The 26982-nt window shown below is 36.9% G+C and overlaps 2 protein-coding genes and 2 pseudogenes across 2 annotated transcripts; all 4 read right to left on the bottom strand.

Annotated features, from left to right (window-relative positions):
- Window positions 1-488: 488 nt before the first annotated feature.
- LOC114733829 (thaumatin-like protein 1) lies at window positions 489-11687 on the bottom strand (annotated as a pseudogene).
- A 983-nt stretch (window positions 11688-12670) lies between these two features.
- LOC114733841 (thaumatin-like protein 1b) lies at window positions 12671-13984 on the bottom strand. The gene is made up of 2 exons (XM_028921341.1): window positions 13884-13984; window positions 12671-13599 (listed from the first exon to the last, which is right to left on the bottom strand). Exons 1-2 carry the CDS (start codon window positions 13930-13932, stop codon window positions 12923-12925), a joined length of 726 nt encoding a protein of 241 aa, XP_028777174.1. The 5' UTR covers window positions 13933-13984; the 3' UTR covers window positions 12671-12922.
- Window positions 13985-20600: 6616 nt separating this feature from the next.
- On the bottom strand, window positions 20601-21528 carry LOC114733828 (thaumatin-like protein 1a; annotated as a pseudogene).
- A 1017-nt stretch (window positions 21529-22545) lies between these two features.
- LOC114733827 (thaumatin-like protein 1b) lies at window positions 22546-24006 on the bottom strand. Its single transcript, XM_028921329.1, has 3 exons — window positions 23958-24006; window positions 23226-23668; window positions 22546-23120 (listed from the first exon to the last, which is right to left on the bottom strand). The coding sequence occupies exons 1-3, from the start codon at window positions 24004-24006 to the stop codon at window positions 22839-22841; spliced, it is 774 nt and encodes a 257-aa protein (XP_028777162.1). The 3' UTR covers window positions 22546-22838.
- Window positions 24007-26982: the final 2976 nt, after the last annotated feature.

Genomic DNA, 26982 nt, shown 5'->3' with positions numbered 1-26982 from the left:
ATAAAGGTTTACACAAGTATAATAATAAGTGAAGCAAGAGTTGCACGTTTATATAAAATCTTTAATAATATGACGTATAAATAGGATAAAAATATTTTCTTCTAAATAAGACTAGAAATGAGTAATTGACAAAATATTTTTTATTTTTCTTCAAAATGTTTGGCATTGGATATTTATAAAGAAATTTTGAATTATGCTTTGACCTAAATTACTATAAGGCGTAAAGAACTTTTATATGCACACACGTGTGTATGCTTCTTCGTGTTCTTATGACAAGGCACGTTTTATAAAATTGATGGCTCAAAAGTAATTAAAGACTTCTTTTATTTTCATTATACCGTTTCTTGCGGCCAAGACAAGTGTTATAATTCTTACACGTGGATATATACATAATATATTGTGCGTAGGTAGACGAGTATTACATATAATGATGACACAGTGAACGAATTTTTTTTTAATAAAGCTTCGACTTTCCTTGGCTCACAAGATTAATTCGAGAACAGACCGTGTCTGAAGCAAGTAAGGGTGCTGGTCTTAACGTTATCAGCGTAACTACAAGCATCAGGACACCGTGCCTTGAAACTTGAGGGGATTGGATGGGCGGGCATTTCTCTGGCGTGTTAAAATCTCCAGTGCAACAATACTGTGGCTCATTGGAAGCCAAGCACGCACTCTTGTAAGCAATAACTGTCCCATCCGACCCTATTACTTTTTAGTGGATCCGGGCACACCCGGTGCTGCCTTGTGGGGCTATGGACAGGGGCAAGTTGAATCCATCTACATTGCTCACAGCATAGAAATCTTGTCCACCGTTCGCTGCCACCGCGAGTTCTATCAGCGTCGACCCGGCGCCGTTGCAGCTGACTTTGACATCCCATCTCTGTTTTTCCCAATTTGCATTATTTTCCTTTTTTCCAAAAAAAATACCACTGTTATTAACAATAATCAATATCAATAATATTATTATATCATGTCGGTGGTGCTTCCTGGAAGTTTCATTGACTCGTGTACGGACACCTAAGAACAACCCAACCAATTTCTCGCATCTCGCATCTCCTAATAACCCGCCCCCTTCATTCAACTCGTGCCGATATATCCCAAAAACATCCCCATCGTTCGCACTGTCGTCCATAGCATTCCTCTCCGCATCAACTTATTACGGTTCTTCTGTATATGCAGAGCAAGTAAACATTTTCTTTCGTGGAAGTCAATTACTAAATGCGTTATTTCAATTGCCGTAATTGAAGAATTATGGGAGCTTCCCGCTGTGGTATAAATCATATACTCCTACGGTTCTAATTATAAGACCCAATTGACTTATTTGAGGATAATGGTATTCGGGCATACCTGAAGTGCCGAGTAATCTTAGATTAGGTAGCCACGCGCGGAATTCCGATCACAGTAATGAATAGGAATCAACGTTCACAGCAAATGCACTTTTTTTGTTTGTTGGAGGAGAAGAGGAGAGGAGATACGCAGGCGGGAAGAAGTTGAAAAGCGGTTGAATAAATCAGTTTTGTTTTAAACTGATCCTATCTCTCTGAAAAATAAAACTACCGCCCCGTCTGTCCTTATCCATATTCTGAAGGAAAAATTGCAAATAACTATTTAAGACCCACAGGTTATGTTATTTGCATTAGAGCCCCAAATTTAATGGGCTTGGGCCCAATCCACCAAGGGTGGACTGGCCCATTTTCCTACATCTCCCACTCACACTTGGTGGATTAGATGTCAAGGGTCTCGTCTCTTCGCCTCCCCTTAGTTTCATACTTAGTGCTTTGCCGTGACCGCGTGGGCATGACGTCTTCATTTAGGTGCCTGTACTAGAAATCCTTTTATAGGACCAGCACAAGTTACCTTCTCCTTTTGTGTAGCGTGAATTTTAAAAATTATGCCTCAGATGTCCTAGATTTACTTATATACACTTTTTCATGGTAAATCTAATCCCTCTTGAGTCAAAAGTTGACTCAGATTACCTTTCTCTTATGTCTAGTATCCACACTTACGACCACAAAATTTCATAAGGGACATGTCACAGACACTAGCATAGGTGTGTATATCACAGTCAATCTTCCTTTCGCCCAAACATCACTTTGAAATGAATCAGTCGCTTTCTTAGCATACTACCTTAGATCGCATCAATCATGACCATAGGACATATGCCAAAGTAGCAGTCACTGAAACATATCTTCATGATATTGTCAAAGTCAAAGGACACCAATAGGAGGATAATTCCTCCCTGGGACTCACACAGCAATGAAGCAGGGATCTTTCACTTGCTTCCCTTTTGCGGTTCTTTCAGCACATGTGGTATGAAACACATGCTACGGTGTTACTCTTTTACTATAAGAGCGTATGTCGATTTAGATTTATTATTAACACCGTACAGACTTAGGTCCAGACACACTCAGTATCTAAACCCAAATTCTTCAATTCTGCTTATTGTTATGACGTCGATGTTGAAGAGTTTGTTGTCTGGCTACAGGTATTATGGAAGTGGGATTCCAAACTTCGATCCAACTTTATCAACGTGGATCTCATCTTGACTTGCTACACTTTAGTCAAGGCGACATAAAGTTTGTGTTTCTTCTCTACCATATCAGCATTCATTGCTGCTTTACTGGTGAACACAAATGTCTCATCTTTGTTCACTCCACATGAGTGTCAAAGGCGGTTGCCCGTGTGAGAGAGTCAACCCTTTTTAACCTGTACGACATACTAGACATTGTATACTTTCGGACAAACACATAAAGTGATAACGAAATACAATTTCATTAATGAAGCGTTCATATTACACTTTACGTATGCCAAGGGCTTGTACATGTTCTTTAAAAACTTTTTCGCCTATTGGCTTTGTCAGAGGATCTGCTACCATACATTTGGTTGAAATATATTGTACAGTAACAATCTTTTGTGCTATGTAATCTCTAACAAAATTATACTTGATGTCAATATGCTTGGTTTTGCTGTGATACTTAGGATCTTTAGTATAGGCTATGGCTGCAGTATTGTCACAGTATACCATCACTGGACTGGTACTCTCGTTTCCAAATCCAAGGTGTTCTATAAATCTCTTCAGCCATAAAGCCTCTTGCACTGCTGCAGTGCAAGCCACAAACTCAGCTTCCATCGAATGTAAGGCAATGCACGTTTGCTTCTTGCTACTCCAACATATGGCGCCATTGTTGAGTAAGAAGGTATAACCTGAAGTTGACCTTCGTTCTTCTTCATCTCCGCCTACATCAGCATCGGAGTACCCAACAAGACGCAGGTCACCTCCTTCGTAGCACAGTGCATAATTGGAAGTTCCCTTTAAGTACCTCAAGATCCTCTTCACTGCTTTCCAATGCTTTTCACCGGGGTTAGACTGGAATCTGCTCACCAGTCCCACTGCATAACAGATGTCTGGTCTTGTACACATCATTGCGTACATCAGACTACCAACAGCACTGGCATATGGAACTCTTTCCATCTTCTTTTTATTAGATTCGGTTTTGGGACACATGTCAGAACTCAAAGCCACTCCAATGGCAACGGGCGTACTCATGGGATTGCAGTCTTTCATGTTAAATCGCTCAAGAATCTTGTTGATATAATTCTCTTGTGAAAGAGAGAGGATTCGTTTTGAACGATTTCTTTGGATCTTAACTCCAAGTATGTATTCTGCTTCACCCATGTCTTTCATTTCAAAATTCGACGAAAGCCATTCTTTAATAGCCACCACCGAATCTAGACTATTTCCGGCTAATAGTATATCGTCTACATATAAGGATAATATGACAAAATTACCCTCAAACCGCTTAATGTAGACGCAGTGGTCTTCCTCTATCATTTGGAAGTCATATGAGGTTATCGCTTTGTGAAACCTCAAATACCACTGTCTGGATGACTGCTTCAATCCATAAATGGACCTTTTGAGTTTACAAACTTTATTTTCTTTTCCTTTTTCAATGAAACCTAATGGTTGTTCCATATAGATTTCTTCATCCAGATCACCATTCAGAAATGCGGTTTTTACATCCATCTGATGTAATTCTAGATCTAAACTGTTTACTATTGCCAAAATAAGTCTGATAGAATTGAAACGCACAACAGGTGAGAATGTATCTTCGTAATCTATTCCTTCCTGTTGCGTGTACCCCTTTGCCACAATCGAGCCTTGTATTTGTCAATTGATCCATCCACTTTTCTTTTAATTTTGAGAACCCACTTGTTCCCAATGGCTTACGCCCTTTTGGAAGATCAACTAACACCCAAACTTGGTTCTTGTTCATTGAGTCCATTTCTTCTTCCATAGCTTTCATCCATTCATCTTTCGCAGGACCTGACAAGGCTTCTCGTACAGAACGGGGCTCATCATCCCCTTCTGGAGTAACTAAGAGAGATTCGCCTTCTATTTGAAAGCGTCTTTTGGGAACACTTTCCCTGTTACTCCTTCTGACGGGAGCTTTTTGCTTATCCTTTTTTCTTTGTTCAGGTCTTGGTGTTGACCTTTCTTGGCTCCCACTCAGATTGACACACCTAGACGATTCTGGTTTGTCAATTTGTTCTGTACTGTCTTGTTCCTGTGTTTCATAAAGAGAAACGGTACGGTCAACATCTCCTCTATTAGGAAATTCAGTCTCAATGAATATTGCATCTCTTGATTCTATTTCAGTCACGGTTCCATCTTCGTTTTCACCTATGAAAACGTATCCCTTTGATTGTTCAGAGTACCTTATGAAGATACATTTCTTTCCTCGGGGACCCAACTTCCCATGCTTATGAGAAGCATCATGGATATACGCCGCTGACCCCCAGGGTCTCAAGATGCTTAGATCTGGTTTGCGTTTTGTCCATAACTCGTAGGGTGTGGAAGCGACTGATTTTGAGGGTACACGGTTAAGTATGAAGGTTGCCGTTAACAAAGCATCACCCCAATAAGAAATTGGCAGGTTTGCTTGAGCCATCATTGACCTAACCATGTCTAAAAGAGTTCTGTTTCTTCTTTCAGCAACCCCATTTTGTTGTGGAGTGCCAGGGATAGTCAGTTGTCTGATTATCCCTTTTTCTTCACAGAGCTGTTTGAATTGATCAGATAAATATTCACGACCTCGATCAGTTCGTAATGCTTTAATTTTACTGTCCATTTGATTCTCTACCTCATTTATGTATCGTCTAAAGCACTCAAGAGCTTCAGACTTATGCGAGATCAAATAGACATGACCATATCGTGAAAAATCGTCAATAAAGGTAATAAAATACCAAGCTCCGTGTCTTGCCCTCACACTCATTGGACCGCAAATATCAGAATGGATTAATTGCAATGGAGTTTCAGCCCTTTTTCCCTTACCGAAAGGCTTTCTTGTTGCCTTACCAGCTAGACAGTTCTCACATAGTGACATTTCCATATTGGGAATGGCACCCAACAATCCTTCTTTTGCTAGTTTAATCATTCTATTTTGATTAATGTGTCCTAGTCTAGCATGCCAGGTGTTTATGTCAATGTTATTCGAAGAAACAGCAAAGCATTCATTACTATTGAAATCACCAACAATATCTAAAACAAAGAACTTCTTAAACAGGAAAGCTGAACCATAAAGAACAGAGTTGCTAAAAATGTCTGCAACTTTACCATGAAAGTTTACATTAAACCCAAATTCTAACAGACACAATACAGAAACCAAGTTCCGCCGGATGTCAGGAGCATAAAGTACATCATGGAGTATCAAGGTCTTCCCACCACGCAAAGTAAATTTGCAGGTGCCCAAACCTTTAACCTCGATCCTCGCGTTGTTCCCAACGTAAAGCCACTTGCTTTGATACGGCAACCGACGGTACTCGATAAAGGATCCTCGATCCCTGGTTACGTGGTCTGTGGAGCCTGAGTCTATAATCCAAGAAGAAGAAACAGGTTCTGTTAGAAAAACAGTACTAGAAACATATGAAACATGTGAATTCACATAATCCACTAATACCTTTTCGCTCTCAGCCTGTTTTGAACAGTCACGTGCGAAATGGCCCATTCTCTGGCAGGCGAAGCATTTGACCTTCTTCAGGTCTAGCTTCTTCTTCCCACCTTTCTTTCCCTTCTTCTTGAATTGCTTCTTTCCTTTTTTGGATTGAGGACCACCCTTCTTCCCTTTCTTTTGAAACTTCTTGCCCTTCTTGGAATCGGGCCTTGATTGGGAAGTACCGGCATCCTCGGTGTAATAAGCTTGTCCAGAGGTCTTGTAAGCCTCTAAACGTTCATCCTCCAGCTCCAAGTGTTTGGCTACATCGTTAAAAGTAACGATGTTTTCATTATGGGTCAGGTTGACTTTCATGTGTTCCCAGCTAGCAGGAAGCGATCTGATAACAGCCTGTACTTGCTGTTCATCAGACAGGACATGGCCTGCTTCCTTAAGTTCTCTGATCATGTTGGCCATCTCTCTCAAATGTTGTTTCATTGGATTGTTTGGCTTGAGCTTATAGGTGTCGAACTTAATCGTCAACCTTCTAAGTTTAGTGGTAGAAGTACCACCAAACTTGTCCTTTAACGCTATCCACATAGCCTGTGCAGTTTTGTGCCTCTCAAACTCGCACATAATGTCATCAGCCATGGCACTCAGAAGCGTAATTCTTGCTATGCTGTTTTTCTTCTTCCACACTAGGTAAGCCTCTTGGTCTCTCCTATGTTGGGCCGTATTCCCAGCTTCAGGTTCAACCATTGCAGTGGTTAAAGGTTCAACCGCATCTTGTTCCTCCAAGATGTATTGAACCTTTCGGTGCCATATGTCCCAGTTATCCCCGTTGAGCTTTTCTCCCTTATTAAGCTCAGCAATTATGTTCTTGGTTGCCATTTTCAGTTCTGAAGCAAATTTATCCCACATTATTCTACGTTTTCTCTAAAAGAGATGTACCATAGAACATCTTAGTTATATATAGCACAGCGAAGTGTACAATGTCTTGTACTTATATCATCCTTGATCAGAAAGTAATGTTGCTGCAAGATCCATGATCAAGAGCATACGTTTGTACCTCCCATCACACAGATACAAGCAACAAACATTATTTCCTATCAAGGATTTTATATAAGCACTTCAAAGTAAAATTATGACTCTTAGAAGTCTTATCTTCTAAAAGCTCCCACTTATAAAAAGCATACACATACTATTCACAAGATAACCATATAACAACAATTCAAGTAATTTCATTAAATGAAACAACATATTTAGTCTGTTTACAATGCATGAAACCATAAAAAAAACTTAATACAACAAATATTAATAAAGCATATGTAAATATTACATTATTTAATATGCACATAAAGGTAATCAAGCATTGCTTTCCTTAGGCTCCTGAGTTTGCGTTTTTTGTTCATAAAAGAGGATACTAGCTCTATGGCCCAAATCCAGTAAGATTTTCTTATGGGTTTGCCTTTAGGTCCGCCTCTAACCCTTATTGCTCTTATGTACTCCATTATGACTTTAAGGTAGAATTCTGTATTCTTCTTATCGGTCATGTATTGGATGTAATTGGCGAGCACGCCATTGATTCCTTTTATATTTGTCAGTTTTGCTGCATCTCTCTCAGCTATACTCATAGCTAATGCGGGGGTCAAAGGTTGGTTCACCTCTTCTCCTTCCTCAACTTCAATTTCATTAGGGAGATCCAGTGAATCTTTATAGACTAATTGAGGTTCAATGGGGAGAGGTTCAGTGGGGAACATAGTTTCCGACTCAGGTCCGGAAGCCACTAACTCCTCTGGGTCTTCTTGAGGAACCTCTTCAGGGTCCTCCTCAGGATCCTCATCCTCAGGTTCATATTCTGGAATTCCATCACCTAGGAATGAGTATTCCAATGAACCATGATCGGTATTTTCAGTGCCACTAGAAGCCTCTTGCTCCATTTTCACCTAGAACAAAATAATATAAATTATTTTGAATATTCTGGAATTTTTATCCACATAAAAACACCAGAAAACGCACCAAAATACTCATAAATGGATCCTAAATTGTCTCTAAAATTATCAAAATATATATTAAAATGAAGATCCTAATTTTAGGGATTTTTAGAGACAAACCACACCCCAATTGGACCATTCACGCGCCTACACGCGCCCCTAGAAGGAAGAGTTAGCGAATTTTTTTTTTTTTAAAACTTCGCCCACTCTCGCTGTCGGCGCGTGTACGTCACGCGCCGCCATGGGTCCGGCAGAAGAGGACACGCGCCGTTACGAAGGCCCGAACGCGCCACCACCTTTCAGGTGGTGGTGTCCACGTGTCTATGAGGTGTGCCACGTGGCGGCACGCGCCACGTGGCAATTCTGGGGATTTTTTTTTTTTTTTAAAATCATTATATATATTTTTATATTTGTTTTTTTTTTTTAAATTTTTTTCGGGTTGGGCTTGGTCCGGTTCTATCCGGATCCGGACCAAGCCAGCCCAACCAACGCATCCGCCCCGCCTCGTTTTTTTTTTTTTTTTTTTTGTGTACGACGTCAAAACGACGTCGTTTGGGGGCTGGAGGTTGTCTTCAACCTCCAGCCGGGTCTGACCGACCCGGTTTCCGTCGCGGGTCGGGTCCGTCGGACCCGGATTGTTCTCTCCCCCATATGTCCTCCGTCCGACGTCCGTTCTTCGCGTTCTTGGTGTCATTTTCTTCGTTTTTCCGAGCTCTATGCAATGGGATAATTTTTGAAGCCTAAAACCTTCATTTTTCAGACACCCAAAACGAAAAACTTCACTGTGCGAAAACGGGTCTCTCTCATGATGAATTCCATGCTTCCAAACCTACGTTTCTACCGTTTTTCAGATGTTTTTAATTGTTTTCGGTCATCTCCCATGCAGAATACTATCATATAATTGTTGGAGACAACAAACAAAAAAAAACTCTCACATCCGACGTTCATGGAAGCGGGAAAAAAAAACTAATAACACAGAATCATTATAAACAACTATCATGCTGAATATAAAGAGAAGATTTGCTTAATATCTGGGAGCAAATCACTGAAGTGGGAATGAAGTGCCAACCGTGAGGCACACAACAAAACAAAAAAAACAACGCAGAAGATGAAACAGGGCAGCGGAAGAAATAGAACCTTGCTCTGATACCAATAATGGTATTCGGGCATACCTGAAGTGCCGAGTAATCTTAGATTAGGTAGCCACGCGCGGAATTCCGATCACAGTAATGAATAGGAATCAACGTTCACAGCAAATGCACTTTTTTGTTTGTTGGAGGAGAAGAGGAGAGGAGATACGCAGGCGGGAAGAAGTTGAAAAGCGGTTGAATAAATCAGTTTTGTTTTAAACTGATCCTATCTCTCTGAAAAATAAAACTACCGCCCCGTCTGTCCTTATCCATATTCTGAAGGAAAAATTGCAAATAACTATTTAAGACCCACAGGTTATGTTATTTGCATTAGAGCCCCAAATTTAATGGGCTTGGGCCCAATCCACCAAGGGTGGACTGGCCCATTTTCCTACAGAGGAGATTAAGGAAGTAAGTTAAGTTGGTTATTTATAATAAATAAGTGTTGTCATTCTTAAAATATCCTTGCTAATTAAGTATATTGGCTAAAACTATCATTATTAGAAGGATTATCTTGGAAAAAAATGTATAAATATAAGAGACAAAATGGATTGGGTCTTATAATTAGGACCAAATAAAAAGTCAAATTGGGTCTTATAATAAGGACCGGAGGAGTATATGGATTCGTTGTATTTTAATAGCAGAATTAAGTTAGTTGTAGAAATACTACTACTCGCAATTTTATTCTCCGGACAAAATGGATCCGATAATTATCTGTAGAGGTCGAAGATGACATTTTAGAAATTAAGTGAGGAAACAGCACCGGGATGGCGTCCGTACCAAGAATTAGAATCTTTGGGTAATAAAATAATCCGATGATGGTGTATACCACTCGCTTCACAGACGCTGGGCCAGATCCACCGCCAAGTGCTTCCGTGACCGTGACCTTCTCTTCTTTTAATTAAAAAAATGATCAGGTCTTTTTAATACAGAGGAAGTTACAAATAAAGACCCCAAATATATAAAATTATGATTTGAGATTTTGAATTTAGAAAACAGCAAATAAGGAGTAGGTCCTACTTTTGTAAATATGAAATGTAGGTGAAATGTTTAAAATATCCCTCAGCCAAATTGTGATTTGGTCTGCTAAAATTATCATTTACTAAAGTAAACTTATAATTTTTCATAATTAACTCGTCATTTCGCATACCCTCAGCTAAGTTTTGATCTGGTCTACTAAAGTTGTTATTCACTAAATTGCACTTGTCATTTCTCATAGTCAACTTATCATTTGGTTGAGAGGCATTTCATATATTTCACCTACATTTCATATTTGCAAAAGTGAGACTGGATTCTTATTTGCTATTTCCAAATCCAGGATCTCAAATTGTAATTTTACATATTCAAGGGTTTGTATTTGTAGTTTTTCCTTTTAATAATGGTTTTTTGATGTAAAGTCAGAGTTTTTTATAAATTAATTTGTATGTAAGACTAACATTTATCAGGTCAAATACATTAAGATTAAAGTGCATGTTCTTAATAAATATATTTTTCAAAATTTGAACTTGTAATACTATCTCTAATTCTTAATATAAGATCTCATTTGACTTTATTTTAATCTTAAATATAAGACTCAAATATATTTTATCTTTCATACTTGTTCTTTTTTTTAAGGTAATCTTTTTAATAATGATAGTTTTTACCAATACAGTTAATTAGTAAAGATATTTTAGAAAAGACAATACATATTTATTACAAATAATTAATTTAATTTATTTTTTTAACCTATTTAAATTAGTTAATTAATTCTACAGGAGGTAGCATCTTTCTTACGAACTGATAATGGTTTCAAGGGTGCTTGGAATGATAAGCAGACACCGACTGGAGGGATAGGGAAGGAAAGTGAGGGTGGGTGGGCAGAAAATGCTAACCCTACCCCGAGGAATTCTGCTTCCTTTTTCGTCATGCTCACCTCATTCAATGATGTCATATTTCCCCATCCTTTTCTTTATTCTCATTCGAATTAAAGTTAAAACACCCGCGATTTAACGAATCTATTATAACTCAATCCCAACTCAAAATGACACCAACCCACATAAACGTTGCGGTGGCACAAACAAATTTTCCGGACGTACTAGAGCATCTGGTCCGAGCCCAAAAGCGACCCGACCACGGAGGAGGCACGTCTGCTGAGCTAGTTGCTCCGCTCGCCAACCCGAATCCGGTCTTAGACAATTGAGGGTTTGGAGCTCCGGTTAGGGTTCCTGGCCACGCGGTGAAGGGGCTTGTTCGTAAAAGTAATCGTGGCTGCGATTCCTCCTGCACAAAACCCCGTCTTGCAGATCAATCTCCATATATATGTGTGTGTATTTATGTAACACTTGTCATTAAGTAAAATATAAATAAATCGGGTTGGGCATATAGATGCTCATCAGTTTCAAACTGACAAATGTCATGACTTCTCTAAAAATAAAGAAAAAATAGGAGCACTTTCTATGTATAAAACACTTATTATGCAAATGAGTATTGTACTTGCACATCAACTCCAGTTAACTGGAAATTTGCCAGTGTTGTGAATGCGGTGTATACACAAGCATGTGGGAGCTACATGAAAGGAAGGTGTATACACATTATTGATACATACTATAGAAGAGGAAGGGCAAAGTAAGGCATAACGCAACTCGAGTATTCATTGAGAGGTTTTTCTCTGTTTTGTTGAGCGACAGTTTCAAGTTTGTGAGGTACGATATAAACAGGCAGGGTTTTTGTCCTTTTCTTTTTTTTTTGGGAGTACGTGGGAAGCCCTGTACGTTGCTAATACCGGAAAATCTTTTTTTTTTTTTGCTGGGCCACTGCTAATAATATCGGAAAATCTGTCAGGGATTAGAAGGATGAAAAACCAGCAACTGCGGTGTTAAATGCGGTGTTAAATTCAGACAATAAATTGAGATGATTAAGCTCTATCAAACTATATCTGTTATATTTTCTATAAGAAAAATAGAAAAAACTTAAAAATATATATCCCTTCTGGGTTCAGTACGTATTATTTTTAAACTCAGATTTCTGTAAGGAATGGTATGAATGAATTTCTTAAGGATGATTTATCACAGTGTATAAAAAAAAAAAGAAAATACATGTATATCTTTTGTGTGTGTGAAATAGGGTCAAGCATTGTCTCCATTGAACTATTAAAATGCATATCTTTGCACAGTTGTCACGTGTATTCTCTGTTCATTTGGCTTTCTTTTTCTTTTGCCAGCTGTTTATTTGGCTTTTTAAATGATTGTGAAATACCACCTCTCGTCTTAATATAAAAGTTAGCGATTAATTTTAATATATTAAAAAAATTAATTTAGTTATTTATAATAAATTTGTATTATCTTTTATAAAATATCATTACTAATTATGTGTATTATTAGATAGAACATTTAATAAGTGTAACTATTATAAATGACTATTTTTATAATAGTTATTGACGCATCAATTGTTAAGGATCAGAGGTAATATATTTTTATTGACGCATCAATTGTTAAAAAAAAAAGTTCATATGTTTAATTTCTTTATATAATTGTGATAGTACATATAGTACAGTTGACGGATAGCATGTGGAAAAATATACACATCTAGTCGATGGCTTCAAAGTTAGAATAGTTGCGTTCATGACCGTACCGTTGACAAATCATCAAATATCACTAATTATAACAACGACTTCCTTTGATTTTGTTCCCATCAAACTGTATTATTCCCATATACCTATATGATGAGTTCATCATATGTAATTGTGCACATATAGCACAATATCATCAAATCAAACTACATTATTATTCATCTGCATGCACACATAAGCGCATGTTATTACTGGACGTAGCAATTGCATAACTATTATCCCACACGGTGGAGGAGTAACGAAGCTCCGATTTTCCTTTGCTTAGGGGCAGAAAGTGATGGCGTAGTTAGGTCCGCCGTTGCAAGTAAAGGTGCCTTTGAGATCATCGTAAGCGTAACTGTAAGCTTGAGGGCACTGAGTGCTGAAAAACTGGGAGTAGGTGCTGGGTTTGCATTTGTTTGGATCGTTGTACTCTCCGGAGCAGCAATACTCAGGCTTGTTAAAAGCCACGCAAGCACTCTTGCACGCAATAACGCTCCCATCGGAGCCTGTTACTTTTAGGTCATTTAGGCACGCCGCGTTGATGTTCGCCTTGCAGCTTGACTCTTTGCAGTCGCCGGTGCCGCCTTGTGCAGCCATAGATATCGGCAAGTTGAACCCATCCACGTTACTCACGTCATAGAAATCCTGGCCACCGTTCGGTGCCACCGTAATTTCCGCCAAAGTTGCCGGTGTGGCTCCTCCTTTGCCATTGCACTCGACTTGACCGGAGCCACAATCTGCGGTGTCACAGTGAAAGTTCCCGGCGCCACCGGAGCATCCCGTCCGAGCCCAGAATCGGCCCGACCATGGTGAAGGGACGTCCACGGATCTAGATGCTCCACTCGTCAACTCGAATCCGGTTGTGGACAGTGCAGGGCTTGAACCTCCGTTTAAGGTTGCGGGCCATACCGTGAATTGGCAATTGTTCTTAAAACTAATGGTGATTGCATTTCCTCCTGCACAAAACCACGTCTCCCAGATTAATCGTCACATATAATATTCCTTCAATGCATGCATGCTTAATCATGATAAGCAAACTATATTGTGTGAATAAAAACAAACTAAAAACGGAGCTGGGCATACACATTGATGCTCAGTTTCAACAAATTGATCATCATATATATAATAACTTCAATTCGCTGAAAATTAAATAAGGAGGGGAAAGGGAGAGGAATGGAAAGACTCTATCTATGAAAACCCTTAGCCAATTAATGTGGTGAGTGTGGTATATATGTCATACCATAGAGGAGGACGGCCAGAGTAAGGCACAAAACAACTCGGGTATTCATGATAAGAGGTGCAGTGTATGTATTGGTGTGCTAAATTTGTGGTGTGTTTTGATGGGAGATATATGGCTCAAGTTCGGGGCTATATATATAGGCCGCGGCGCTTCGAATAGTGGAGATGGAAATTTAATATATCTTGCCGTGCACGTTGCGAACATTGAAAAAATAGCTGGTTTTCCAAACCGCCAATCATGGAAATGGCCCATTAATGATAATTTCATGTATTCCACTCAAAAAGGGGGCCGGCGAAACTACAGAGACATCCAGGTCAGGTGGTAACATTATACTACTTCCCATCCTATTCTAATTATAAGAGCTCGTACATTTAATTTGTAGAGAACGGAGGTAGTATTATACACTACTGGAAATTCGTCCCTGTCAATTAACATCGTCGTGATCTTTCCGTTTGCTGTTGCGCATATAATTTATCATCGAACAAATTGCTTTGGTTTCACCGTACGAGGCGTGTGTATATACACATGTATACACACACATATATGCTACTTTTCCACTTGCCATTTCAGCCGTTAGAGGGGTAGTGCTAATTTATATAATCTTCTAATTTTAAATATAAAATCCATTTTATAGTATTTATAGTGTAAAGAAATAATATGTACTGGTAATAGTTAAGGGATAAATGTCAAGCGCTGGAACTTCCTGACTGACTCCTGTAGATAGTCAATGATCTCGCCCTCTGTCTTCCTCGATTTTTCCTCTCGGTGGGGTCTAAATTAATAATGCCAATTTATTGTTAGGCTTGATAATCCGTCTGATTCAACCACGGAAACTTAAACAAAGTTGGGCGACCGGCGGCTATATGTCTTTGCTGACTCCAATTACTTCTTCGTTTAGTGGGGAAGGCTACCTGTGCTGGCAAGGCTAGGGGTGGTAGACTGGCAGCCGCGTCATATTATTTCAAGCTTGTAACCCACGAACCACGATATAATTAAAAGCTTCAAGTTGTCCCGGGTCATTCCCGTCACTAAGGAATTTATGACGTTATGTTGTGGAGATTACCGGACCGAGGTAGTTGCAGGTCCCTGACATGCTTCCTCAAATTTTTCAAACAATTTACACATTACCCATATACTCTCACGATCTTTAATATACAATGTATTTTGTATTACAATTTTGTATTATAAAATAGATCTTATATTTAGAATTAGAAGAATATATGTATGATTATTCAAAACACATCCGCGTGCCTGCTTAGGAGGCATTCCCCAATGTATAAATTCATTTAATTTTATAAGTTATGTATAACTTCCATATAAAAATATAAGGAATGTTTGTGATATTAGTAAATGTTACTGCAGGCCTATATGAATTTACTACCTTCGATCCTAGTTATAAGAACTAGTTGACTAGTTTGAAAAGATCAAGGAAAGAAATTAAACTATTTATTTGTAACAAATAGGTGTTGTCTTTTCTAAAATATCCCTGTTAATCAAGTATATTGGCTAGAACTACTATTGTTAGAAAGACTACCTTAGGAAAAAATGCAGAAATATGGGAGACAAAGTGGATTGGGATCTTATGTTTAGGATCAAAATGAAAGTCAAACAAAGTTTTATATTAAGGATTGGAAGTTGTATTATTTATTTTAAATACAAGCCAATATGTTAATATACGATTTTATATTTTTCTGCCAGTATCCAATAAAAATAGTTTGATCATTCGATGAATAAAGGAGATCTCCTTACAAAAATTAATCCAAGTGTTTTTTTCATAGTCAAAGACCAAATTACACAGTCATCAACCTGAAGAGAAGGTCAATATTGTGGGGCGGAAAAAAAACTCTTCTTCATTGTTTTTATTTTTCAGTGCTCTTTGAATCGAGCCCAACCGTCCTAGCATGTGTGTCTGGAAACATCAGCCCATCTTTTCAAGTTTCAATCATTGCAGGCCCGGCCCAGCATATACAGTCCGGCAACTAAATGTTCTCGTTCTCTTTGTCTGTTTATTTTTCACTAGAGCCCCAACCAGCGATGATACGTGCATACGGGGTTTTGAAGTTTTGATTCATTTATTACAATTTCCTCCCCTGTCTCGTCCGTGGATATGAACCAGGTCCAATACTACTGATCAATGGCCAGCCTTAAGTAAGTTTTTATGAATCATGCATTTAACTTCTAAGCATTCTGCGAGAAATGATATATGATGTAACATATGGAGTGAGTATTCGAAGAGTCTAGTGGATGACTCGGTCTAATCACAGAATCTGGTGAACATAAAGCCAGATATTAGAATGAGCTAATTTCTATCTTAATGTACCTTCTGACTCTTAATATATGATCTAATTGTTCAGTTAAATTTAATCTTAAATGTTACATATTTCTTATATTTTTTAATTTAAGCCTATGGATACTCTATTAACTACAATTAGATAGGAGAGGGAAGGATATTATAAAAGATAATTATAGTGCTTAAGTAAAAACATATCATATTTCTTATAATTAACTACCCTACATAACTTTTTTAATTTAATCAGATTAGTTAAAAAAGTTTTACATTAAATATGGGAAGAGTACTTAATATAACTCTTTTATTGCGTCTAAGATCAATGGCCACTGTTCTGTCAAAAATTGCCTGGCAAGATTCTTTGAGCAGGTTGAAACATGGCTTTTGAATTTGAAGGAGTGACTTCTTAATAAAAATATTATTTCGATCATAAATATAAGATTCATTTTATAGTATAATTTATATAAGTATTATATTTAGTATTGGAGGAGTAAAAAAAAGCTGTTGAAGAGTCCTGTTTAAAAAAAATTGCTTAAAATTATTTGAGCTGAAGGATGTAATTCGTATTTCAGTGAGTGTGATTTTTTTTCCCAGACATATTTAAGGTATCTTCAGTTATGTACAAGCATGTTTTTGTCTAATACATAGTTAAGGATAAGTTGTATAAGGCTGAAGAAGAATCGCATCCATTGAAAATGAGTTGCTAGTCCTTAAACAAATTTCAAATACTTTTAGCGAATAAATATTTTAATTAGAATCTGTTCAGCATTTTTCCCAATATAATATCATACGGCCTCTAATCCTCAAATATAAAACTTCTCTCCATTTTATCCTCCAAATATATATTTTTTAAAATATTCTTATTGACTAGACGTATGATAAATGTTTTCATCATGAGATTATTATAATGCACATAATTAAACAAGTTATTTTAGAAAAATTAACACACACTAATTTAATTAATTTTTAAAATATTTTTAAACTAGTTATATAATTCTTATAATGTAAAGTATAGAATGTATGGAAACACATTCAGAGGCTATAATCACATCCGTGCATTCTTTTCTCTCTATTTTTTAAAAGCGCATGCTCTGTATTTGTTTTTCCTCTTATATCGTCAATGCACTTCCTGTTTTTTTACCAATAAAGCACGATTAAAGGAGGCTACATTGCAAAGGCAGGTTAGTACGTAACCTAAGCAAGGCATTCCTTCATAGAGGAGGCTAGATCAGGGCTCCAAAAGTTGCATTAACCAAACTGTGCATAGCCGCATCTGGTTGGTTGTTGAGCGTTAAATAACTGGGCGGTATTAGTTGTTTTCAGTCGCTCAGTTTGATTATCAAATTTGTAAAGAGAGAAAGAAAAGAGATATTTGAAAATTATTTATAAATATGAAGGGACGAAAATACTTTTATAAGCATAAATTAAAAAAATTGTCGGTCTATTTTTTGGTATACGAAAGCGCATCAGGCAAGTGATCAGGGATAACTTTAAAGGTGACTTCTTTTCGAGTCCTTCAAAGCAAGCCATAATTCCCCCATTCCATGAACAGAAAAGTTTCGAACTTCTGTTTCACTTTTTCTTGTGGTACGCCATAATTCTACCATTCCATGAACAGTAAAGTTTTTAACTTCGGTTTTACTTTTTCTTGTGGTCCTTTTGTTTAAGCTGTTTTGATTTTTCACGTATAGTTCTGAGTTCTGACGAGTTTTATGCTAGGCTTTTGTCAGTTTCTGTCTGGGGCTTGGCCCTGCTTCTTTTTTGAGCCAATCTGCCAGCCTTGCTATTTTTCCCGGTGAATTTTGGCTTTTTCTGGCAAGTCTTGTTACTTTTTATCTAGCCAAATCAACCTCTGGAATTGTTTGTTTTTCTAAAGACAGAAACATCAACCGCGTTGTGGGGACCCACTTTCCATTTTTAGAAAGTCAAGGGCCTACTCGTCGTTTTGGCGCATTATATTCAATTTGTCTTTTATCAACCGTTAATCAGCCCCATCGATGAGCTGGACTAATTTAGTAAATATTTTTAATTATGGTTTATTTTCTATATTCATGTAAATATTTAATGATATGTATATCAATATTGGAATTTAATTATGATTAAATTTGGCTTGCAAAAGATTTTGATTAAATTTGAACGGTAGATAATTTGGCATTTTGATTTTGTGATATATACTTTAGTTGTGCGCATGGTAAAATCGTATTCACATCACGTAGGGGAATGGAAAATTAAACCAAATTTTGTATTTTAAACAACTAAAATTCTGATATAATTCAAATCCACGCAAGAAAATAAAATTATTATCAGTAAATCCAAATGACAAGAGAATAGTTGTTAACTTATTATTTATTACTATCTTCGGTACTTAATATAAAAACTAAATAACTAATTTAAAGAAATTTAAAAAATTAATTAAATAATTATCAGTAAGTCCCAACGGTAAGTGAGCAATTGTTAACTCATTATTTACTACTATCTCCGGTACTTAATATAAAAGCTAGATAATTAATTTAAAGATATTAAAAAATTAATTAAATTAGTTATTTATAATAAATATGTGTTGACTTTTTTAAACTATCATTATTCAATCATTTATATTGAAACTTTACCTGGGTGGAAATACCTTATAATTAATAGGAATTTTTCAAAACACATTATAAACTTGGGAATTTTTAATAATTATATTTTTTACATGGACTTCATAACAATTCTTCCAAAAAAAAAAAGCTTATATTTTAAGAATTGATTTGATAGAGAACCAATGAATTATAGGTTAATTCATATACCACTACATTCGATTCTAATTATAAGAACTAGTCAGAGATTTAATTTAATTTGAAATATAAAACTTCAATCTATTTTGTTTTTTATATTTATTCATTTTTTTTCCTTAAAAGTAGTTCATATATGATAACTACACGTGCTAAAATATTTTCACTATAATGCACATGACTAATAAAAATATTTTAGTTAAGAGAATATCTATTATTATAAATAATTAATTTAACTAATTTTTTTTAATATTATCAATATTTATCTTTTATATTAAGTATTAATTAAATCATGAGTATTTCAATTAACTCCGAATGCTGCTTAAATTTTGGCTGGTTGATATTGACAACTCCTTATAAATGCACTGTGTCTGTCATAAGTCATAACAGAACAATCGGAATTACATAGGAAAAATCCACGTAGGAAAAGTCTTCAATCTAGTTAACATTATAGAGTATTAAATTTTAATGACATTTTAATTTTTCTTTTATTTAATACATTCACTTTAATTTTTAATACAATAAAAGTTTACACAATACAATAACAAATGAAGAACGAAATTGCACGTTCATATAAAATCCGTAATAATATGACGTATAAATAGGATAAAAATATTTTCTTCTAAATAATAGGACTAGAAATGAGTAATTGACTCGGATATATATATATATATATATATATAAGGAAATTTTGAATTATTCTTTGCCCTAAATTACTATAAGACGCAAAGAACTTTCATATACACACACATGTACGTATGCTTCTCTGTGTTCTTATCTGACAAGGCACGTTTTATAAAACTGATGGCTCAAAAGTAATTAGAGACTTCTTTTATTTTCATTATATAACGTGTCTTGCGGCCAAAAAGGGTGTTATAATTCTCACACGTGCATATATACATAATATATTGTGCATAGATATACGAGTATTACATAATTATGACATAGTGAACGAGTTTTTTTTTTTCCCCCCCATAAAGCTTCGACTTCCCTTGGCTCACGAGATTAATTCAAGGACAGGTCGTGATGGCATAGTTGGGCCTGCTCTTTGTTTTTTTACCAGCGCATAGTTGGGCCTGCTGAAGCAAGTAATGGTCCTGGTCCTACATATGAGCATCAGGGCATTGCGTCTTGAAAACTCGAGTGTATTGGGTGTTGTGTTAGGATCTCCAGTCCAACAATAGTGTGGCTCATTGAGAGCCGTGCACGCATTCACGCATAGAGCTGGTAATATGGGATTAAACTCGTGGGTCCAACCCATCAAACCATAAAAAATAATAGGTTAGGGTTGGTTAAAACTCAACCCGCCAATAAACAACGCTTTTCAACCTGTACCATCTAACCCACAACCCGCGAGCCAACCTGTAATTTTTTTTGTATTTTTAAATTTTATTAATCATTATATGTATATTATTATATTATATATTCTATCTAGAAAATTAAAAAAAAACCTATATCATTTATTTATTTTGTGTTTTTAATCAAGTATTTAAAGAAAAGATAAAAATTTTATTATATTTTTTATATTGTATAAGAAAAAATATTTTAAAAATAAAAAAAATTAAAAAAAATAGTAGGCGAGTTGACAGGCCAACCATTCAACCCACTATGGCGGGTTAGGGTTGACTAAAAGCCAACCTGCCATTACACGGGACCTTTTTAGCTTGCACCGTCTAACCCTAACTCGTCACAGGCCAACCTGCAACCTGCGGGTTGGACCATATTACCACCTCTACTCTCGCAGCCAGTAACTGTTCCATCCGACCCGATTACTTTTAGTGGATCCGGGCACACCCTGTTGATGTTCGCCGGACAGCTTGAGACTTTGCAGTCTCCGGTGCTGCCTTGTGGGACTATGGACATGGGCAAGTTGAACCCGTCTACAGTGCTCACGTCATAGAAATCTTGTCCACTGTTCGCTGCCATCGTGAGTTCTATCAATGTTGCCGGTGGGATCGCCCCCCGCGCCGTTGCAGCTGACTTCACCGGAGCCACAGTCTGCGACAGCACAAACAAATTTTCCGAACATACTAGAGCATCTGTTCCGAGCCCAAAAGCGACCCAACCACAGAGAAGGCACGTCTATTGAGCTAGTTGCCACGCTCGCCAACCCGAATCCGGTGGTAGACAATTGAGGGTTGGGAGCTCCGGTTAGGGTTCCTGGCCACACGGTGAAGGGGCACTTGTTCGTAAAAGTCATTGTGGCTGCATTTCCTCCTGCACAAAAGTGACAAAACCACGTCTTGCAGATCAATCTCCGTGTGTGTGTAATTATATAACGCATGGCATCAAGTAAAATATATAGAAATAGGGTTGGGCATATAGATGCTCATCAGTTTCAAACTGACAAATGCCATGACTTCTCTAAAAATAAAGAAAAAATAGGAGCACTTTCCATTTATAAAACATTTATTGTGCAAGTGAATATTGTACTTGTACATCAACTCCAATTAGCTGGAAATTTGCCAATGTTGTGAAGGTGTATACACAAGAAAGGGAGCTACATGAAAGAAAGATATACACATTATCGATACTTACCATAGAAGAGGAAGGGCAAAATAAGGGATAAAACAACTCGAGTATTCATTGAGAGGATTTTCTCTGTTTTGATGAGATAGTTTCAAGTTTGTTAGGTACCGGTGTATATAGGCGGGGTTTTTGTTCTTCTTTTTTTTTTTAAGTACGTGGAATGCCCTGTACATTGCTAATACCGGAAAATCCTTTTTTTTTTTTTGGTGTTCGGCCGCTGCTAATAATATCGGAACATCTGTTAGAGATAAGAAGTATGAAAAAATAGTTATGTCATGTAGTTGCAAGGATGTGCATTAGATTAAAATAAATCCGCGATTCTTAAACTTTTCTGTTTCAGATTTTAAATTCGAACTGCGGTGTTAAATTTAGATTATAACTTGAGATGTATCAAACTATATATCGAAAAAATTTAAAAGACATATCCCTTCTCCGTTCAGTACGTATTATTCTTAAACCTAGACTTCTGTAAGGAAAGGTATGAGTGAATTTCTTAAGGATGATTTATCACAGTGTATGAAAAAAAATCACATGTATATCTTCTGTGTGTGTGTGTGAAATTGAGTCAAGCGTCGTCTCCATTGAGCTACTGAAATGCATCTCTTTTCACAGTTGTCACATGTATTCTCTGTTCATTTTGGCTTTCCCTTTTTTGCCAGCTGTATATTTGGCTTTTTAAATGATTCTGAGACATTACCTCCGCTCTTGATATAAAAATTAGTTGATTAATTTGAGTAGATTAAAAAAATTAATTAATTAATTTATTTGTAATAAATATCTATTGTTTTTATTAAAATATCATTACTAATCATGTGTATTAGTTAGAATATTTAACATGTACAACTATTACAAGGACTACCTTTAGAAAAAAGGATAAATATGAGAGATAAAGTGGATTTCGGATCTTATACTTAAGATCAAATTGAATTTCAAACTAGCTTTTATATTAAAGATTAGAGGCAATATATTTTTATTGAAATTGTAAAAAAAAACCTATATTTGTTTAATTTCTTTCTATAACTGTGATAATATATATTTGATGGATGGCATGTGATAAAATATACACATCTAGTCGATGGCTTCAAAGTTAGAATAGTTGCGTTCATGAGCGTTGACAAATCATCAAATATCGCTAATTATAAAAACGACTTACTTTGATTTTGTTCCCATGAAACTCTATTATTCCCATATACCTATATGATGAGTTCATCATATGCAATTGTGCACATATAGCACAATATCATCAAATCAAACTACATTATTATTCATCTGCATGCACACATAAGCGCATGTTATTACTGGACGTAGCAATTGCATAACTATTATCCCACACGGTGGAGGAGTAACGAAGCTCCGATTTTCCTTTGCTTAGGGGCAGAAAGTGATGGCGTAGTTAGGTCCGCCGTTGCAAGTAAAGGTGCCTTTGAGATCATCGTAAGCGTAACTGTAAGCTTGAGGGCACTGACTGCTGAAAAACTGGGAGTAGGTGGTGGGTTTGCATGTGCTTGAACTGCTGTACTCTCCGGTGCAGCAATACACAGACTTGTTATAAGCTACGCAAGCACTCTTGCACGCAATAACGCTCTCATAGGAGCCTGTTACAAGGCATCCCAATTCGATTGGATAGAATGACAGTTCCTCTTTCTGAATCTGTAAAATAAGAATTTTGATCAAATCACAAATCGCAGACCCTCTAATTCTTTAAGAGTTTTATCTAAAAGATTCGCGATATAACTAGGAAGACGTTTCAAATACTTTTAGGTCACTTGGGCACGCCGCGTTGATGTTCGCCTTGCAGCTTGACTCTTTACAGTCGCCGGTGCCGCCTTGTGGAGCCACAGATATCGGCAAGTTGAACCCATCCACGTTACTCACGTCATAGAAGTCCTGGCCACCGTTCGGTGCCACCGTAATTTCTGCCAACGTTGCCGGTGGGGTTCCTCCTTTGCCATTGCACTCGACTTGACCGGAGCCACAATCTGCCGTGTCACACTTAAAGTTGCCGGCGCCACCGGAGCATCCCGTCCGAGCCCAGAATCGGCCCGACCATGGTGAAGGGACGTCCACGGATCTAGATGCTCCACTCGCCAACTCGAATCCGGTTGTGGACAGTGCAGGGCTTGAACCTCCGTTTACGGTTGCGGGCCATACCGTGAATTGGCAAGTGTTCATAAAATTAATGGTGATTGCATTTCCTCCTGCACAAAACCACGTCTCCCAGATTAATCGTCACATATAATATTCCTTCAGTGCATGCATGCTTAATCATGATAAGCAAACTATATTATGTGAATAAAAACAAACTAAAAACGGAGCTGGGCATATACATAGATGCTCAGTTTCAACAAATTAAACTGATCATCATGTATATAATAACTTCAATTCGCTGAAAATTAAATAAGGAGGGGGAAGGGAGAGGAATGGAAAGGCTCTATCTATGAAAACCCTTAGCCAATTAATGTGGTGAGTGTGGTATATATGTCATACCATAGAGGAGGAAGGCCAGAGTAAGGCACAAAACAACTAGGGGATTCATGATAAGAGGTGCAGTGTATGTATTGGTGGGCTAAATTTGTGGTGTGTTTTGATGGGAGGTATATGGCTCAAGTTCGGCTCTGTCTGTATAGGCTGCGTCGCTTCGAATAGTGGGGATGGGAATTCAATGCGTGGAGCCCTATCCTGCCGTGCACGTTGCGAATATTGGAAAAATAGCTGGTTTTCCACACCGTCAACCATGGAAATGGCCCATTAATGATAATTTCATGTATTCCTCCCAAAAAAAACGTTAAGTTGTCGAGATCAATGCTTGTTGGTAGTTTTCACCGGGGGCGAAACTACAGAGACATCTAGGTCAGGTGGTAACATTATACTACCTTCGATCTGATCCGGTTCTAATTATAAAATCTTATTTAATTTGTAGAAAATAGAGTTAGTATTATATACTACTGGAAATTCGTCCCTGTCAATTAACATCGTCGCGATCTTTCCGTTTGCTGTTGCGCATATCATTTATCATCGAACAAATTGCCTTGGTTTCACCGTACGAGGTGTGTGTATATACAGATGCTTACATATATACATATACGCTACTTTTCCACTTGCCCATTCAACCGTTAGAGAGCTAGTGCTAATTTATATACTTTTTTAGTAAGATTCATATTTTTATGTAAAACACGTTATATTTACTGCTTAAAGAAACAATACGTACGAGTAACAGTTAAAGGATAAATATCAAGCGCTGGAACTTCCCGACCGTCTCCTGTAGATAATCAATAATCTCGCCCTTCTCTCTCTCTCTCTCGATTTTTCCTTTCAGTGGGGTCTAAATGAGTATGCAAGTTCATTGTTAGGCCTGATAATCCGTGTGGTCCAACCATGGAAACTTAAACAAAGGTGGGCGACCGGAGACTGCTTGTGCTGGCAAGGCTAGGTGCGGTTCAACCATGTCTTCATTAACCGTGATTGCTTCTTCATTTAGTGGGAAGACTGCTTGTGCTGGCAAGGCTAGGTGTGGTGGACTGGCAGCCACGTCATGTTATTTCAAGCTTCTGACCTACGATATTAAAGCTTCAAGTCCGGGGTTAGTCACGTCACTATGAAATTTCTGACGCTATTTCGTGGAGATTACCGGACCAAGGTAGTTACGGGTCCCCAATATGCTTCATCGATTTTTTCAACCATTTTATGCTTATCAATATCAATATACTCCTTCCCTTCTAAATATATAAGATTTATTTTATAATATAATTTATACTATAAAATAATTAATTATTATACTTAGAACTAAAGAAATATGTATATACGGTTATTCAAAACACGTCTGCATGCTTGCTTAGGAGGCATTTCCCAATATATAAATTCATTTAATTTTATAAGTTAAGTATAAATTCCATCTAAAAATATAAGGAATATTAGTAAATGTTGGTGCAGGCCTGTGTGAATTTATTATTTATTTAAAATACGAGCCAATGTGTTAATATACGGTTTTATATTTTTTTCGGCTAATATCCAATAAAATATAGTGTGATCATGCAATGAATAAAGGTCATCTCATGATGAAAAGGGAAAAAGAAACTAATATATCCTCAAAAATGCTAAAAAACGAATTAGGATTGATGAATTTTAGAATCTCAAATTAGACCTCCTATACTATTTTAAAATTTTAAAATATTGTAAAATGTAATATTGTCCTTACTCCCAATAATTATTTTTATATTACTATTGACTACTCTATCTTAACTATTTATTACTTTTGTTTCAAAGTTTCGGTGACTGTTTTTGTATAACTATTGACTACACAAGAGTAATAGATAACTGAATAAAAAGTAGTCACCAAATCTCTAACAATGCTTAATACATTTTTTGAATTTTTGAAATAAAAGTAGTTAATAACGAAACTATAGTAGTCAATAGCTAAACAAGAGTAGTCACAAAATTTTAAAAATGAAAGCAGTCAATCACAATGCTAGAGTAGTCAGTAATTAAACAAGAATAGTTATCAGAGTTATAAAAATAAACGTAGTCAATAATTAAAAAAGAGTAGTTGCTAACGTCCCAATGATATGTTGTCAAAGCTTTGGCAGTTGGCCACTAATGGGATAGCCGGTGTTGGAGCTCCGTTGGCTAGAAACCGATTAAGAATGCTAAGGTGACAATATTTTGGAAAAAAAAAACAGTGAAGGACACTTGTATAATTTGACAAGGTTTGAAAATTTTCAAATAGTACAGGGGGCATGAATTAAAATTTTGAAATCCATTTATACAAACTTGTCTTTTAACAAGTTTTAGGGTATTTAATTGTCTTTTTCTCATGCAAAGATTAATCTAAGTGCTTTTTTCGACTGTTAAAGACCAAAGTACACAGTCATCAACCTGAACAGTAAGTCGATACTGTGAACAAATAACTCTTATTCGTGGTTTTTTTTTATTTTAATTTTCAGTGCTCTTTGGATCGAGCCCAACTGTCCAAGCATATATATATATATATATATATATAAATGCGTGTGTGTGTGTGAATATCTCTGGGCTGATCTCAAACATGAGCTGCAGGCCCGGCCCATCATATACAAATCCAGCAACTAAATGTTTTCTTTTTCTTTGTCCGTTTTTTTTTTTTTTTACTAGAACCCCAGCCAGTGAAGATGCGCGCATACAGGGTTTTGAATTTTTGATTCATATATTACAACTTGTTGTCCTGTCTCGTCCGTGGATATGAACCAGGTCCTTTACAACTGATCATTGGCCAGCATTAAGTAAGTTTTTATGGATCATGCATTCAACTTTTGATGTCCTTGCATTTGAATTTGAAGGAGTGACTTTTAAATAAAAACGCTCTTCCACTCTTAGATATAGAGCATATTTCAAGTAACAGTTTCTATAGAGCGTGGGAGCGTGGGCCTCCCAAAAGATAGCGGAGAGGTACAAAAGTGACGGAGATTGACCCTTAAGTGTAAAGGTCGAAGGGAGCTTGACTATAAAACTCACCCATGGGGCAGGGATGAAAGTCAATGTT

Source organism: Neltuma alba, unplaced genomic scaffold (assembly GCF_004799145.2).
Source record: "Neltuma alba isolate B1F8T4 unplaced genomic scaffold, ASM479914v2 tig00013032_pilon, whole genome shotgun sequence".
Classification (NCBI taxonomy): domain Eukaryota; kingdom Viridiplantae; phylum Streptophyta; class Magnoliopsida; order Fabales; family Fabaceae; genus Neltuma; species Neltuma alba.
Note: the sequence above shows the minus strand (reverse complement) of the source record. Positions and strands in the feature narration are given on the sequence as shown.